The sequence below is a fragment of the Mugil cephalus genome, chromosome 10 (genome assembly GCF_022458985.1).
Source record: "Mugil cephalus isolate CIBA_MC_2020 chromosome 10, CIBA_Mcephalus_1.1, whole genome shotgun sequence".
Taxonomy (NCBI): domain Eukaryota; kingdom Metazoa; phylum Chordata; class Actinopteri; order Mugiliformes; family Mugilidae; genus Mugil; species Mugil cephalus.
The window spans coordinates 8,831,456-8,850,325 of NC_061779.1; the positions used below are offsets into that span (position 1 = coordinate 8,831,456).

Consider the following 18,870-nt stretch of genomic DNA (forward strand, 5'->3'; position numbering starts at 1 on the left):
TTATGCAGCTCTGCAGCATCTTTGTGGCATTTTCTACTCCTAAGAAATGCACCATAATTCTTCACATAACAATAGTGTGACATGCCCTATTTCATAAACTAATAATAATTAAACACCAACAGAATTATTCCCTTGAGTTAGAAAGTTAATTTGACAGATGACTGATTCAGAGACAAGATAATGAAGTTCTTTGACATCATAACCGCTGTGATTGTGTATTAGTATAAAACCTGAGAGCATAAAACTAACAATTTAATTTAATACTAATATGATAATGTCATTAAATCTCTTCCCACGGGGATTGAATTATGTCTCCTACACAGACTTAAATTGATGGGATTTGCATACTAAAGTGTTCAAATACTTCTCTGATTCTATAAAGTTTTGCATAACAAAGTAATTATTTAAAAAAAAATCCCTGTGACTGTAATCTAACCTCAGGTTCAGAGGTTTAGGATTCATTGCATTTATTCTGTCAATGCACAAAAGATTTTTAAAATCATATGCACCAAGAAATTAGCCTGAGACAGACCAACTTCCCTACCCACGCATTGTTGTGTTGGAAAGTTGGTTTACAGTCGTTCTCTTGGGAACTGATGAAGCTCCCAAAGATCTGGCAGGCGAATTAAATCATTTAAATGGGCTTTATGTGGTCAGGGACAGAACAGTAATAACATCCTAATCATACGCGTCCTCTAAGCACCATGGAGTTGAATTTGGTTAGAACAAAGTGGCTCTGATTGGAGGATTATCCAAATGCAAAGATATTTTTTCCCCTCTGTATTAGTTGAAACACCACCATAATGAAATCCAAATGGTGTGTTACAAGACTCATATTCTGATAAGAATTAAGTGTGGCTACATCATGCTATCTGTAAATAGTTGTCTTCAAAGCAGGCATTTACACCGATCAGGGGAAAAAAATAACATTGACCATCTTGTGATAATACAATATTCTACTGGAAAACTTTTGGACCTGGCGTTCAGGTGGATGGTACTTAGACATCTATCACACACCTAGACCAGACCAGACACCCCCACCCCATAGCTATGACATTCCTTGATGGCTTCAACCATCCTCAGCAGCCTGATACACACAAAATTAATCCCTTTTGTCGCCAGACGACGGATGTAGAACAAAGATGTGGTCAAGCTCAAAGTGAGTGTGGCAAGCTGAGTAAACCGCTTCACACAGAATATCGGGTTTCACACAACGGCACGAGCCACTTGTAAGCCTGTGTTTCGTTTGAATGAGGCTGTGGCTGCAAGAAGTGGGCTTATTTTACAGACAGTGTATCTCCGCATCAGACACACTCCTATTGATGAATGCAAAACCTTCCTTTCAACTTTTGTTAAATAATAAAATCCTGAAGAAGCTAATTAGGATCTGTTCTACCAGTCAGTAAAAGTAACTTTTATTTCTTAGGGATGTCCCGATCAAGTTTTTTTGCATCCTGTTCCTATACAGAACTTTTAATATTCAGTAGTGCCAATCCAAGCCCTGATCTGATCTTAACTGACGATTTGTTTGACATTCAGTTCAGTGTTTGACACTGTTTGGTTTGTAGAGAATCATGATTTTTTTTTTGTTGTTGTTGTTGTCGTTGTTTTGTGGCAAATTAAGTTGGTAGCAATAAATAATGATCTCCTTTAGCAACTTTGCCCCGAGCCAACTGCCACTAAAAAAGAAGACGTATTAGTACCGAACTACCTTAGAACAGAACAGGAAGAAGAAGAAATGAACTGCAGGGTACTGAACCCATCATTTTAAACATGCTTGAATCAGCCCAATACTGATTGGGACATCCGTATATCAGCCTGTTCCATTCTCACTCCACATCACTCAAGAGTGTTATACTTTACACGCACACCAGGAACGCACATTCTACAGGCCGTCCAGTTTCAGGTCTAAATGGTTACAGCTCTCAACAAGGCATCTAGATATCTATGCTTCTTATCTTAACTACACCAGTAAGGGACCATGGGTCTTCAAAACAGTTGACCAATTGTGGAATAGACAGGCCTGCTGAGGGTTTCTTGTGGTATCTGGCTCCAGGACACTGGTTGTGGGAGCGTGAGTTCAGAATCAGAATCAGGTTTATTGGCCAGGTATGTGTGCACATACAAGGAATTTTGAAAAAAAAAGGACTTAAATAAGCATAAAAGTAAAAGTGTAACAGACCTTGCCTTGCTTAAGTCTCTGTTATCTACCTGTAGTACTTGAGTTGACAGACACATTGTTCAGGGATGACCTCTGTCAACCTTTGTGGAAGTGTGTTGTGTCTGGAATCAAATGATGCATGAAAATCCCATAACACTGAGTCATCACGCAAAAACATTCAGGTATTCATTTACTCAGCTGAACTTTTTAATCTGTCAGCACATTCATATTTGCAGCACGGCAGAGGTTAATAATTCACTGTTACATTTGGATCTTATTAGTTTTACTCTCATGAATGTTTAATACAGTCAAATGTCATAATTTAACCACAGAAAACAAGTGGCTGCTAGACTCCACCCACATGCTTTAAGGAACCACAGCTAGAGACGTATTGGTTTAGCCATACCTTACTGTTAACACCAATGGGACACGGATAACACTGATGTGTTTATGGTCTTTCTCGTGGATTTATGAGATGAGTATGTGTGAGTGACAGACTGACAGAAAGAGATAACCCTTGTGTGTTTTCCATCGTGTTTTGCAGCAGGGCAGGGCGGCGACACCACAGCACTAAAATAGACCAGTAGCTTCCTGTTTGGTTACTCACTCCTCCCAATAATTTAATGGGAGGTATGCACAGTGTGACTTGTGTGTGTATGTTCTTTATATATTCCTATACTGGAATTTATATTAATAGCCATTTTATGGCAGTGCGTGTATATGTAGTTATTTCTCATCTCTGTGGGAAACCAGGAAATACAACTGACATGCACAGGAAGATGAGCTAAGCTGCCCCCTCTTCATCACGTCAGCGATGGAGTCTGTCTGCCAGAGGCACCGACACTCCCAGACTGAAAACACTCCTGACTTTCCTCACGCAAGAGGTCACGTCAGGCGACTTACGTTTTTTAGATTTATATAAAGGGAAGAAAACAAAAAGGTCACAGAGAGATTCACTGTGACGTCAACGTGGCTTGACTGCAATTACTGCTCGGGTAAACATGAAGTAATGTGTTGTTGTTCAAGATACATTTCGCTTCCCAAGCACGAATAAACATCAGAGCCTATATCTACACTTTTGTGTTGATTTAAAACCACTCTGCCAAATACCACTCACTGCTGAATCTGAGGCAGTAGCTGCTCTACTTGGAGAATGGCTCTCAGAGTGACTCTGTCTGTTGTCGACTGTTTTGGTCCAGACTGAAATGTCTGAAGTGAAAATAGTTGTTTTTCAAAAAGCAACTAATAAATAAAACACTAAGTCGCCCAGATGATGGATCAGACTTTCCATCTCATGCTGCCAAGAGATAAATGACAGTTAAGCTTTGAATTATCATACATATTTGTAACATTTAATGGAAAAAAAAATGTTTTCCAATAATCTCTTCACTTGCAAATGCAGCACCAAATATATTCATTTGTCACCTTCTCTACCATTTATGACCATTTATCATTTTATGACACCAATTTAGGGCTAGTTAGCAAATGTGCTCACAAGTTCAGTCTTAGAGAGCCACTTCAATGACTGTGGAGCTTTATTAAAAAATTCTCTGCAGACCATCTTATCAATAATACAGAAGCTCTTTATAATACAGCAGTCTGATGTCTTCTGGCATTACAAAATATAATTGGAGAACCTTTTTGGCCTCCATTGCACCACTTAAAAGAAAGTGTTGCATAAGAAATACCACAAAGAGAATTTCATAATTTTAATCCTAGTATTATGGTTAGATTAGTGACCAGTGTTTTTGGGGTTCTAGTGCAGTGCACATCCAGATATCAGGCATCTAAGGCTGAGACTGTCTGTTCCCTCCATTCTTAGCCATATTGAGACACAGGAATGAAGTTGAAGTTAAGATAAGACGTCTACAAATAGTTAACGTTTTTTTTGTTGAAAGTATTTGTTACACAAATACACCGTGCAGACAGAGGATAACAGGGTGTTTTGCTCTCAGCCATGAGCTGTTTATCTGCATTCAACCAAATCCTACTCCGATGTGATTGGCCTACTAACTGAAACCACAAAGTTTCCAATACTGAAAGTTTGTCCCTTACCTACAGCTTTTCCATACTGAAATCCATGTTATCTGTTTTACAGAGATAACATGATGGGCGTGTTTTTAGCAGTCCTTTGGAAACTGGCCTACTCATAGACCTGCTCTTGTCTCTCTGTCTGTCCTTTTCTTTCTGCCACGTGATCAAATGTCAAATACGAGCATGACAGTAGTGTTGTGATAGATGGGAAAGCAGACAGGAAAACATGTTTTCCAGCTCAGAATCACTGAACTAATTATGAGTGACACGGTGCCAGCTAACTAGTTCAACCAGTATTCTGTGACAGACACACACTGTTCTGCACTCTGAACACGTGTTCTCAGTCATAAAACATGATCTATGTTGCATGTTGCTGTATTTCATGTTGCATATGATCTCAACTGTATATTTAAATATGTAATAGTTCTTTTTTTTCCTCAGTGTATCAAACGGACGCAGTTGGACAGACACACAAACACACACTCATTGTTTCTCTTTGGCATCTGTTCACAGAAACTGGGCATGTAAGGTTTTTTAATTAAATCTATGACCAAACTCACTTTCCAATATATCTTAAAGGATCTTATTGGTATTACATCATAACAAGACCGTTGTTTTTGTATTCATGGGACGCAATAGCTTGTAGTTGATACTTGTGCTTTGCTATTTAACACCCTAAGAAATGCTACATTGAGATTAGAAACTCTTGTTTTATAAACCCCTGGTGTTCGTGTCTGTCTGGGCAAGGTTAAAAAGTTCTCATGTGCATGAAGACAACAGTTCACCCAGTCAGAGCCGTGGCTTTTATCCTGACAACTGAACATATGTGACTCTGCAGCCTGCCAGAAGTGCACAAGCAGAAAAAAAGTACTCTGAGCGTGCCTGTGTTGGCTGAAGCTTGTCATCTGATCCTCCCCTGTTATCGTCTGTATGTTAAGCGGTGTGGGAGCCACTAACCCACGCCATACTCATCTACTGCTCCTGGGAAAATATGCTTACGTACATGGTTTGTGTACATGTACATGTGCACGCTTCATATAAGGAAACACACAGTAAAAACAACAGTCCAGGTGATGTTCTTATGCATGAAAAGTCAAGCTCTTGCATGATGTCCTACATACACATGCACAACATTTCTGCCGTCGTTAAGGGAATTGTTAAGATGCAGGTGTAGTGGTGTTATGTAACAGGGTAGTGAGGATACAGGATGGATGAGTGATCAAACACACACTCGCAGCTCATTTATTTAAAGAAACAAAGGGACGGTGGAAGCGCTGCTGCAGTGTTGTGTGAGACCAGCCAAGTGACGGCTTCATTCCCCTGACTACTGCAAACAAAAGCACCCCTTTAATCACAGTGTGATGAACTGTGGTTAAACATGAAAACTCATTTTCCATTGCGTCTGAATGATGGAGGAATGTGTCTAACTCACAGTATCTGAATGTGCAACAACATATGTGTGTTTCCTAGACTTCAGACAATAGAGCCACATGGTAAATTATAGTGTTCACTATGCTGCATGTTAATGTAAAGTTACTTATGGCAAGGCTGCACAAATTTCACTGAGCTCATGAAATACTGCCCTCAACATTAAAATATATTGAAAAATGAGTGTATATTATTACCATTTTTGTCCAAACATTGTACCTGGATAAATGGGATTTAATTTAATTCCACCTGCAAGCCGTAATCTGCAGGCTTGCATACCATAGACTGTATCAAATGCTCTGCACTTCCTTGCATTTGGCAAACCTACCCTCCAGCACCACCATCTTGCGTGGGATTCACACAAAACTGTGATACTGATGCCCCACTAGCTGTTTGGTTAGCCAGCAGACAATTAATTCTTCTTGGATTAGATTAAACTTTATTGTCATTGCGCAGATTACTAGCACTGAGTCAATGGAAAAAGTTCAACACATTTAACACACGCCCTATCTGCCGGAACATTTCAATATGCAATATGTCTGCCACTTCTACTTGTCACCTTATCCAAATATGCTGTTAACTCAGTAATTAGCATGCTTTAAATTGTATTAAATATACTGTAGTTTGCTTTTACCCCTTCGTCTGTAGGTGCCCAATTACAATACAGTACAGTACAAATAGTACAGTACCTTTCTATTTTTATTGTAGTTTCCACGTAGACAGGTCTAATCATTTCTGTCTTACTAGGTGTTTAATGATGTTACATACACACCTCTGGAATACTTGGTACACAATGTCCTTATAACTAGTTTTGTAACGCGTCTGGCACAACCTACGGTATGTAGTATTTAAAAACCTGCACGTCTGGTCTCACCTTGCCTGTTGATCCTTAGACAAAAAACGAGTAAATGGGAGATATGTCACGCTCAGCTGTTGTTAAATGTGTCGTTTTCTATTTAATGTATCATCACTGCTTCATTGTGTCTGTGTTCGCTTTATTTGTTCAGATTTCCGCAAATAACCCTGGGTGTTGCTTTAGTTCTGTTCCCTTGACACGCTACACCCCTTTATTCTTAATCATTCATGAACTCCAGATTTCCCAGCGTTGCCTGGCTGTTACGTGCTGTGTGTTTAAGCTTTGCAAATGTCAGTGATAACGTTCTTAAGGTAACACGTGAGTTGGGGGAGGAAACGAACTACAAAGAAAAAAAAAAAAGAGTCACACTGATATCCCACACCTTTGTGTTTGTATCATCAAAGACTCCTGTAAGCCGCAAGCCTTACAGGAGCGCTCGGCTTCTTAGGAAAGAGTCAACTCTACGTCTGTGAGGTTTGAAAGAACAACACAGTAGCAAAGGGGAATTAACTGAGTTGAACTTAATCGTCCTTTTAGTTTCTGCTCATAAATCCGTTGCTGTGTGTAGTTTGTAGCCTAAATGTTATGCAGTTTGTCTTTTTTTTTTTTCATCAATTCTAAACCAATCTACAAGTTTTTTTTTAACCTTCTATTGGAGGTCTAAAAATTAAATCTGGACAAACTTTATTATTATGGTAATCACTAATCATAGTAAATTGTCGACGTTTACAGTGTTCCAAGGGTTAAGTTTCACACTTGGGGGTGGGGTGGGGGGGCTTACTGTAAGTGAGTGGCAGCTTTCGCCCACGCCTTGTTGTTTTATCTAAAAAGGTGAACAAAAGCAAACAGGTACAAATGTAAAAGTGAGTGAACCATGAATGGACCACACCTCGCTGTTTTTGTAAAGACTGAATGGAAAGGGTCCCCCCTTGCCCTGCAGTGAAGGAAGTAATAAATTGGTTAGATTGAGCATAAATTACTCTGTGTGGTTTACTCATTGTTTTTCTTCCAGTCCAACAAAGAAAACTGTCATTCCTAATTGAAAAATGGAAGCATAGTTGTTGAGATTTCACAGAGAGACATGTTGCAGGTTGTTACTTATCTACGATCATAATGATGGGTGGGTTTGAATGGTTGTTTCTGAATGGAAAAGGTCAAAGTTAATGACTGTCGTGCTAAGACTACCAAGGTTAAAGGTATAAAAGGAAAGGAACCAGAATAAAAGGACAATGCACCCTCTAAGTTCTCAGGTGCACAGGGACTGGGGATTTTTTTGTGCGAAAACAATTATTCAGGATTGTTGTATTTGTATGTCACAGCCTCACATTTCTTATTTCTTTCCATTGAATTGCAGGGGTGGTATACTCTAGAGAATTTGATAAAAGGTTGGTGTGTAATATAGCTCATAATGATTGAGATAGAGTTCACATATCAACATTGATCACGCATCTCAACCTGTGGGACAGCTGGAATTCCTTCTGGTCTCAGGCCACAAGTAGCAACTTGGCTTTCGACAGCAGCACTAATCATCCAACCACCTAAACTTTATGGCTCACAAGTCACAAATCAGAAACTATAGGAATATCTGTGTGTTACTGGCCACTGTATGACACTTGTTTCTACTTCTACAGAATCACTTATGTTGTCAGAGTTGAAGAAGAACATATCCTGCAAACTTCTGTACCATCCTTACCTAGTAAATGTCTTACTAAAAAAAAAAGGGTTAAAGAATATGTCAGGGAATATGTAGGGAAAATGTCCCTAAAATGATCTCAAAACACTTGAACAGCCAAACTCTGAGTCTGGAACTGAGCAAGCATTAAGACTATGGTGTCAAGCAAAAACTCCCTTTACCGGGAAGAAAAACTGAAAGAAGCAGTCACAAGTGACCTCGCCAACTAGAATCATTGTTATGATGATACAGGAATTCCCCTCAGACTGATCTAACAACTAGATATAGACGAGGAAGTGCGAAAGACACAAGTGGTTATGTACAATTCAATATAATATCTCTTTATATTTGCTGTAGGCATGATAGGAGGTAGAATGGAGTGAAACTACCATCCCAGGGACTGTGCTGAAGGAACATTGGCAGAAGTTAGAGATATCCACTTCAGTCTGGGCTTACCCTGATCTGCATCTCTCTTGTTTTTGATAAACTGTCATGCTAGAGCTCTTTAGTAACTTCCTAGTACTTCCTCTTGCCCATATCCTGGAGTGTATCTGATATCTGGTGTTTTACTGTGAACACCTGCTGAGGACAGGATGAGGGAGACAAAGCTGTAAAGGTTGCTGGCGTATGACTGAGTCCTTTGTCTCTGTTCGTGAAAGGCAGAGCTTCTCACCGAGCTGTCAAATGGACATATGTTGGTTAAATAAAAAGACACAGGAGGAAGGGGAGCTTTGACAGAACATCAAACACACACAGCCTCAGTGTGTGGTTTGTTAAACCCTCGGTACAGCTGTCCTCTTCCGTCAAGCCGTCTTCTCCTTACTCATACTGTATGTTGTGACTGCTGTTAGTTGAGGTAGAGTCAGCTTCTGATTTCACCACCAGAGTCTTTGTCTTCATGGTCAATTTATTGTACATTAACACCCTCTACCAGTGGGGGAGGGGTGTCATTGACAGGTGACTTAATGAGGAAAAAGGTTCTAGGCGTTGTCTGTATCAGTTGTCTAGACTATATTAGTAATCACAGCCTTGGTATCAAAGGTTTAGATCATTGACTGTGTGTAAAGATGGATGAACCGTCGTTGACGTCACCAATATGTTTCCTCAAAAGCAGTTTTGAAGCTCAGTATGTTTCCGCCAAGTGTCGCCATCTTGGCCGTGTCTGACGTCATCTAGCACGGTGCTAATTCAAAAAATGGGCAGAGAGTGTGAGCGTGAGTGGAGCTGAGGTGGTCAGGTATGACTGAGGCAGACAGCTACAAACCTGTTACTCAAAGCAGACACTTCCTTAAGTATGCATGACTTTAAGCTTCAATGTAATTTAAATTTCTCATAAATGGAGATGGGAAATTGCCATAGAGAGCAAAACTATGTACCAGGCTGTAAAAATGTTTTTCTGTTGTAAAAGATTTTCTAGTCTCAAATGGATAGTCAAGGTACTGTAGTTGTTGGCTAAATTTTGTGGCTGCAACAGTCAGTTAATTCGGTGTGAAGTTCATCTCTGGGCAAAACCATCCTCCTTGATGGCAAAATATCAATTTTGAAAAAAGAAAAGTGTTACTAAATGGTAAGTTGATGAATGGAGTTGATATGAAATTATATTTAGTAGTGATTGGCAGTTGTTAGTATACTGACATGATAGTATACGTGATGTATTGAAAGGGTGCATAACACAATAACGGGAAACACACCAAACAACTCTGACCCAATCAGATACACTGTTCCACTGACCCACTTGCATCTCTTTGACCCATGAGCCCTCTCTCACACATCTTCACTCCTCAGGCTAAGGCAGAGATTTTAATCTTTGAAACAGAAATGCAGTTTATAGCGTGTGGATTAAAGGCAGGCTGGGTTATAAGTGGTTGACAGAGCAAAGCACAACAGCACCGACATCAAAGAGTCACGCTAGGTTAAAAAAAAAGATGTTATGTGTGTCACGTTTGGAAGTGATTTGCTCCTGGATGACATTACTAGACTTCTAAACATGCCCTTCACAAATAGTGTCAATCATTTGTCCCGTATCTGGGAATAAGAATTAAAGCAAAGAGGCTGCTCAGCTAAGATTTATTCTAGTGAAGACATGTGCCATGTGAAATATTTCAGAACTTGCATCTGGTTTGATGCTGACACATTTTCTGGATGTTTGTACACCACATTATTCCACACCGCTGTTTTCCTTCGCTCCGTTAGATCAGTGCAGGGTGTGTGGATAAATGTTTGTGGTTCATTTGGACTTGAAACCATTTTTCTAGGTCGGTTGATTTTGGCAGATGAGCAAAGTGTCATTTGAGCTCATGAGATTCTGTCATTAGTGTTTAAAACCAGAAAATCAGTTAACTTGACATTGTTTGGTTTTGGAACTTTGCTTATGTCACTTTAGGCCTTCTCCACAGTCTTTGGAAAAATTTATAGAGTATTAAAAGTAATATAAGCAGAAATCAGTCATACCAATATAACAAGAATGGGTTTACAGTGACAGGGCAATGCTGCATCAACACTGTGGTTCTTTGAGGTGAAATGGTTGCTGGTGCCAGTTGTTGCTGATGCATCTCTGTGCTAAGAAGTCAGTTTAAGCAGAATGAGCTGAGTAACTGAACTGTCTTGCAGAGTCATGACAAAGGAAATGGGTTTAAATGGTGCTGAGCACAGTATGTCTGTCTGCCTGTCTTTCTCCAGTTCCTGTCGACTCCTTACAGTGTAATTGAATTTAAATTATTCATGATGTATGTCTGCTCTTGATATTAAGGCTCTTGTCTACATGTGCTGCTTACGCCTGTCTTTATATACTGTGTGCTTTATATTCACATACAGGTTATGTGTATATTTGTATGTAGTGTGCATGCTGCCCATCTTTGTGCATGTAACCCTTTACTTTAACATGCCCTGATCATGTGTACACTCCCTCACACAGCCTCCTAGAGACAGAAGCAACCTGAGCTCAGTTCACCTGACTTATGTTACCTTGCTAACACTTTACCATTACTGTACCACGCACACAATGGACTTTACACGACTCACCGAATGAGTGTGTGACAGGCGGCGTCTAACCTGACTATGCTACTCAGCCACCTCAGTCTAAATTATTCTCACCCCACTGTAGTGCCAACTTGACACTGGCCCTAAATGTTTTAACAGATACGTTGTGGCTGCTTATGGACGGAAATTACATTAGAAACTATATTAACTACATTATTGACAAATGTCAGGGCCAGTTGTTGTCATGCAGCCTAGACTGTCAGGCCTTGACATGTCAAGAGAGCACAGTGTGCAGGCTCCCAGTAGACATGGATGATATCAGCACCATTGTGTTCTCTAGGGTTTAGGGGATGTTTTGACAGATGCATGGATGATAGGAGCTTGGATTTTAACTCGAGTAGATCTCAAACTGAGCCTTGTCTCTTGTGTCTGGTCTGTGACAACATTTTATAACAGCATAACATTTCTTACTTTCTATAAATAACATATATACATATAAATTATATTAATTACTAGAGACAGTGGTTTGTGAATACATCTGTTTAGTAAGTAGACAGCTGGTTAACATGTAAAAATGTGTAATGAACGGCCTTAACTCCAAATGAAGTGACTGAAAAAGATCTGTCTTCACTGCTCCAGTATAATTAGTAAAAAACAAATGAACATACTTCTTTCAAAAAGAAATACAAATAAAATTAATCTTTTACAAAAAAATGAAAATTAAATTGAAAGGGAGGGAGAATTGTGAGAACACTTAAGCAACTCTTCAGCTGCGAATGGTTGGCAAGCTAGCTGACAAAAATGTTGAATTTAGTGATTTGCAAAAAAGTAAAGCTCAAACACAGTAAGAGTTGAACAGGAAAATCACTGACACTTTTACGGCCTTTAGTGTGAATCTCAAGTCTAGTGATTGGCCCAGGTTACCGGCTACAGTGTTTGTATTTAAAGGGTCCTATTCATCAGATTTAACTACAAGGAAACACAAACTATATGAAAACTGAAGCTAACCTGCTCAGCCACTTCTCTTCTTGACGTGTGAACTGAACCATACGTGCAGCACTGTCAGATTACAGCCAGTTTTGTTTTTCAGTTAAGTGCTCTTTTCATGCCGTAGCAGGGGGAGTAACCTGAGTGTGACGGATGTGATGGCAGGAAAGAAGGGACTGAATGGAGAGTGAAGGTAGATAGTTGCTTGGAATGGTTATTGCTTTCCACCTTAAATACATAGAACTACTCTTGTGTCACACCAATATGTGTGTACACACTAAGCAGGCCATCCCCTATGTAGGTCCCAATCCAGTGTGCGTGGATGGCAGGGAGTGTATTATTATCCTAACCAATCATTTCTGGCTTTGTTCCTTCCATATGTTTAGACCGTTTGTGCCTGTCTGCTTCTTTAGGGCGATCTGTTATGCTGGATGCACAGTATTTTCTCCACAGGCTTTCTCTGTTTGTAATGAGATTATTGGAGTTCATTTAAAGGCTATGGACTGAATAGTGTGGGGCCCACCTCACTGATTGCTTCTTGGGGTCGTGCTGCTTGGTGGAACATTTAAATGCTTATAAAGACTGACTTGGACCTTGCGCTTGTATAGTGTGGGGCCCGTGTCAGGGACCATCATTAGCATACTGTCAGTTCTTCCACAGGCTTGTGTTGTAGGACGACCAGACTGAGCGCTGGTGGCAGTGAATGGCTGTTTAGCATCAGGCTGGGTCTGTCTCCAGCCACATGCAGCTAAAGCCACCATAGCTAACCTGCTCAGGCTAATCACTTCTCACACGCTGACTGGAACCCACTATCGGGTCCAAACAACACTGACTCAATCAGACACACCGTTGCGAAAAAAGCATATTCCCACATACCCACTCGAATATCTCTTTCAGCCACGAGTCCTGCCTCACACGTCCCTGCAACACAGGCTAAGGCACATTTTAATCCAAGGAGCAAACGTGTGGAGTGAAGGCAGACTGAGTTATAAGTGTCAGAGCAAAGCAAAACAGCCCCGACACTAAAGGCTGAGTCCAAGATGTCATACATGTGTCACGTCATGGAAATGATTTGCTACTGGACTTCAGTGTCCATAAATGGTGTCAATTATTTGTCGCACATCTAAGAAAAAGAATGGAAGGATCAAAGAGGCCGCTCTGCTAAGATTTATTATTCTTGTGAAGGAAATACCTTCGTAACAGAAATGAGGAAATATCGAGGTGGCATCTGAAATATTTCATCTGGTTTAATGCAGACACACTTCCAGGATGTTTGTACAATATTTGACTCCACATTGCTGTTTACTTGAGGACTCGGTTAGATAAGTGCAGGGTGTGTGCATAAATGTTTGTGGTTCATTTAGATTTCAAACCATTTTTCTCAGTCGGTTGATTTTGGCAGATGAGCAAAATTGTCATTTGAGCTCCTGAGAAAGTGATTTTTAGAAGAGCAGCCGTAGATTTAGAACTGAAATCTTATCTGAAACAAATAACTAAACAAAATCATGAATTCAAATAGTAAATGGCTTGGAAGAAGTACAATAATAATAATAATGGTATGCAAATGAGTCAAACATTAAACAGGCTCTTACAGTTTAATCTAACTGCCAGTTCCAAGAACATGCCGTATCACTTCTGTCACTGGTATTATTTATGACCCCATCTTTGCTTCCCTCCTACTGGCACATAATTCTTTTATGTGGAGGCTTAAATATTACCATGGAATAGAACCAGTTTCAACATCTATTAAAAACATAAATCGTTTTGGATTCTAAAGTCCTGAATCTAAAGTGGATCTGCTGCAGTTAATCTAGATTGCACGCTACTAATTGAGTTTTCTTGAAGTTCAATTTTTGTTGAAGTGTTTCATGTTCGGTTTAATGTAAGTAAGGATTAATTAGAAGTCCTGCATTTTTGTTGTAAATAATGTATGATGTTACCTGTCTTGTGTGGGTTGTATCCAGCTCAAATTAACATCAAACATTTGTCTTGTGGATTAAAAAGTAGTCATTGTTTATGTTTGTTTATATTTGATCAGATGATTCAGATCTTTGCTCCAGAAACAAACATGTCAGTGAATTGGATGAATCATAATGAAATTAATATATATTCATGATTTTTTTAAACACTATAATAAGGCCAAATTTGTTCTGTTTATTCATTAAAATATAAATTGGCAAGTGTTTTCATGCTAACACGGTAAACTGATATGACACGTGTGTCAAACGACTTCTCTCCTGAAGTGCAACATCAAAAAGCCACGGCAGATTAAAATATCGTGTCATGTAAGACTGTTTACTTAAATTCTGCTGGAGGCCAAGGGGGATTTGACCTTATTTGCCTTACTCAAATAAAATAATATTCTGAGAACTCTAAGTAGGATATGACTTATTTACAGTCCTTCCTGTCTTTTTCTTTCAGGGAGTTGTCGTCCAGACATCAGACCAGCGTCCCACTCAGGAATACCAGAGAGTCAAAGCTGATCTGATACCGAGGAATAAGTAGGAACACGTGAAGGATAAGATGTTTACAATAACTGTTAAACCTGCAACCTGCAGTAAATGACTAACTCTTAGGATTAAAACTGCTGTGTTGTCTTCAGCATGAACCTGAACACTTTTCAAATCTGATTTTATAGATGACGTTGATTTCTAAATGCACATTTCTGACCTTAAAACCTGTATGTAGTTATGAGAATTTAACAGTGTGCATGTAATTCAGTCTATTTTGATACTAGGTTTCTTCTCTAGTTCATCCACACAGGATTGACATTGACTCGTTTTTATTGTCTCAGATTGTTGGCACTAATAAAAGTTTGATATTGTTTTTAATGGTGTTTTTTTTTTTTTTTTTGACGTTTCCCAGACTGTGGGGCTACTCGGCTCATTGTGGTGCGTGTGTGTGTGTGTGTGTCAGGCTGCCGATGTCTGACATAATTACCGTGTAATTATTTCAAATCAGGGTCAGAGCTTCTATCACATCAGTCACAGCTGGAGACTGTTGCCAGTTCCCACAGTCATGTTTATGTTTATTACGTTTTAATTGTGTGAAAATAGTTTTAAAAACAGGGTCTGCTGAGTTTTAGCTCGGCACAGATAAAAACTGGCATGACTACACTCTCCTCACAAGAAATATACTGCCCGACTTCTTCCAGAAACACAGGCAGATATACTGAGAGCTCAGGGCGGATAGATGGGTGTACGCCGTGTCCCTTTAACGCTGGAGAGGGTCCAACACGTCCAAGATGACAAACATTCTTTCCCTGACCTCAAAGTGCTGAACAAGAAAAAAATCACCTGCTATAAAACTGCAACATTTAATGTTAGGAAGCTTTAGCATAAATCCAGTGCATTTTTTTTTTTTTTCACAGTAAAGTGCCCAAGAGAGTTTAACCCATAGCAACATAAGAAAACATTTGACAATTGTGAAAATATAAAATACAACACAGGAACAGAAACGACAATAGGAAATAAGTTTCCAGGAGAAGTAATGAAATGGGTCGGAATAAAATTAAAATGTTCCTTATTGCTAAATTATTTGTTTTTAGGTTCCAAAGTCATAAAGCTTGAGGAAAAATGTCTGCTGTTGTTTGCTCTGCTTGCTTTGCCTTCCTGTATTTTCTAGTGTTGTGAATATTTGGCTGTTCTGATCTCTTGGCCTCCGTGTCACACAGCATTCCGGTGCTGAACACTGACTTCTGAAACATCTCTGATTCTTTATTTGTTTTAAGTCCACGTAGTCGTGATGAGTGTGCGATACATCAGCTAATCTGGCTTTTACTTTATCAGGTCACGTGGACACAGTCTTGCCATCCTAAACATCCCACGTGTGCAGCAACACGTTCTTCCCGGGGAGTAAGTCACAGACGTCTAGAAACGTTCTGACATCTCCACCTGCAGTCACTGCTTTCAGTGAAGTGAAAGGAACTGTTACACATCACTGTGTAGTAGTTTGATTAGCACCTCACCTACGAATGGCAGCAGGGAGCAACTTGAGGTCAATATAATGTCACAGATGAATGAATGTCTGATGTTCAAATTTCAATTTCTTTCGAGCACTTTTTGTCATGAAGACATTTCAACCCATACTTGAAGTAATTGCATGATGTGACTGTGGTTTTGGAATCGAGATTAAAAAAAAAGAACTGATATGACAGTTGTGCTAAGAGCGTGGAAACTGAACATTTGCCGTCGGCCTCCGGCCGCCAAACTTGACTGATGAAGATAAACAGCTCCAGAACATCTACAAAAAAAAACATCTTGTGGTAAGATTGTTTTTTTTTTGTGTTGACCGCTAAAGTCCCCGTACCAAACCCAGGAATATTTAGGAAGCCTACCCCCTAAGAATCTACTAACACCTCTACAGCTCATTCATTCACATTATGCTGCGTCTCCTTTGTGTAGTTTTGGTTTTACTGCTGGTTATGTGATGGACAGTTGCTTGCAGTAACTTCCTGAAGTCAGCAGGAGTTTTCCCGACACACATCAGGAGATTTCACGTTACTAGTTTGACAGCTAGTTGTTTATTCATCCCAAACTGTCATTCTAAATGGTGGTCTATGGAAAATCTAACTATTGTGTCTTTCTGAAGCACATTCTTCATCCAAACGTCGAACCAATGCTACCAGACTTTCCGTCTACAGCAAATCAATCCACTGAGGTTATTTTAACAGATTCTTAATCCGCCGAAACTTAACTTCTCCTCTGTCTGAACACCTTCACCGACCCTTTTAGGAGCCAGTCACACTATTTTGCCGTTAAGGTATGCCCATGCGTCATCGTCTTAATGCTATGTCGGAGTGGATGCTGGTTAATCTAAGACAGCAATCAGACGAAATCTGTCCCGTGTTACCATTCCTTGGTGCAGATTCTGTCACATTCTCCCCGTGTTACCTTGTTCGGATGGAAGTCCAAGCGTGTCCCCGTTCATTAACGGCGGGCTGCAGTGTCATGACAGCGGAGCGTGATTTAGTGCAGGTATTAATCTGTCATGCCTGGAGAGAAAACACAGTTAACTGGATTTGTAGTGTAGGCAGGGTGTAGGCTGAAACACAGAGGCTTTTAAACAAAAGAGCCGGTGAGAGCTAGAGAAAGGGCAGATTATGGGAATATTTTTGTATCGTTTTCCTCTCTGCTAAAGCCTCACTTTCTCTAATTAATAATGTTCCCGTCTTTCTTTTCGAGGGGGGAGTTGCTTCCAGTGGTGACCTATTAAGAGCTGAGGAATGCTCCGAGTGGACCCTCTGACCTCGTAATGCTTTGACCCAGTGGATGGGGATCAAAGACAAACTGCTCAACCTGGACAGAAACGCGTGGGTGGACAGAGGGGTTAGCATACCTGTGTTCACTTGGCCTGCACAGTTTCGCTACGTCATCGTGGAAATCAGTGTATGGGAAACATTAAGCTTCTACTTAGAGATTTAAATGCATTACTGTGGCTATTCTGTTACAGGATTTACGGGAAACCAAATCTGTAAACTATTGTTATCTCTGAGTGAATTTTGGGAAGTGTGAACACCTCAAAAGCACACCAAACACACCTATTTGTGGCATTCAACTAGGCGTGAATCACAGTAATTAACAAGGCTGTGTTGTACATATGTTTTTTTTTTTCTTCCAGGAGGATTTGTCTGAGGGGAAGTGTCTTGCTCCGTTTCACATGAAGAAGCCAGCAAATTGGTGTTTGGGATATCCGGGGAAGATAAAGGCACGTATCTGTTGTAGCCGTAGCGTTAGAGACGCTGAAGATCCGCTGCGTCATCTCGTCAGTGAATGGCTCCATCTGACTCAGGTAATTGAAAGATGGTCAAAGGGGTGGAGCTGAGGCGAGAGGATGACGCCCAGACGGAAACCTAGCAACCCGTCAAAGCCACGCCGTTAATTGTGCGCACCTTTAAGCTTTAATGTAATTTAAACAGGTCAGCTACACCGATCAGGCATAACATTATGACTGCCTTCCTAAAATTGTGTACATCCTTTGGCATCAGGTACAGAAGTTTCCCAGCAGAACACTGAATTGTCAAAAGATGGTCAATGTTATTTACTTCTCCTGTCAGTGGTGTTAATGTTGTGGCTGATCGGTATTCATATACATATATATATATATGTAAAAAAAACTGAGGTGTATAGAGCCAGTTACAGTAGTGGAACTAAAGTTTTTGTTTTCAGACAAAACCCAGAAGATCAGCAGTGAACTTAAATGCTTAAGACAAAATTAAAGTTACACTGTGTCCAAACTGACATCAAAACACTTCTGGCAGCAAAATCTGTCCATGACTTCACCTCACGCTGCATGTGGAGCAGCAACGTTGAGCATGTTTGTTTCTGCTGTTAAGTTGGACATTTTAACATGGACGTCTTTGGGGGCCGACTCTCTTTTGGAGCCAGCCTTAAGTGGAAGCCTTAAGTGGAAGTCTGGCTCCAAATTCAAGGAAGTTTTTGGCACCTCTGCGTTAGCTTCCAGCCCTGGAGGCTGCCGCTTGGTTGGAGCTGAATCATTTCTTTGGATCCAGACTAACTCCACAGCATAAAGAAAAGTAATTTCAACTCCCAACTCTCCACCTACGGCAGTGTGGCTTTGCCAGTAGTGACGACTCTGAGCTGTCACTGTAGTTTCACTTGATCTCTTAACTGTTCATGGCTGTATTTTTATAGACTTGATCTAATTTTATAAATAGCGTGCGCGATTAAATTTGTCAAATGGGAAATGGCAAAAACCGCTTGCACGAGGACGGACAGAGCAGCGCATATCTAT

General features: G+C 40.1%; 1 protein-coding gene across 1 annotated transcript in view; it reads left to right on the forward strand.

The window, feature by feature from the left end:
- The window catches only part of si:ch211-266k8.4 (USP6 N-terminal-like protein), a 55,759-nt gene extending 40,811 nt beyond the window's left edge, over positions 1 to 14,948 (forward strand). Inside the window, exon 15 of the mRNA XM_047596650.1 lies at positions 14,539 to 14,948. Within this exon, the coding sequence (XP_047452606.1) occupies positions 14,539 to 14,605 (67 nt within the window). The 3' untranslated portion in view covers positions 14,606 to 14,948. The remainder of the gene's footprint in view (positions 1 to 14,538) is intronic.
- Positions 14,949 to 18,870: the final 3,922 nt, after the last annotated feature.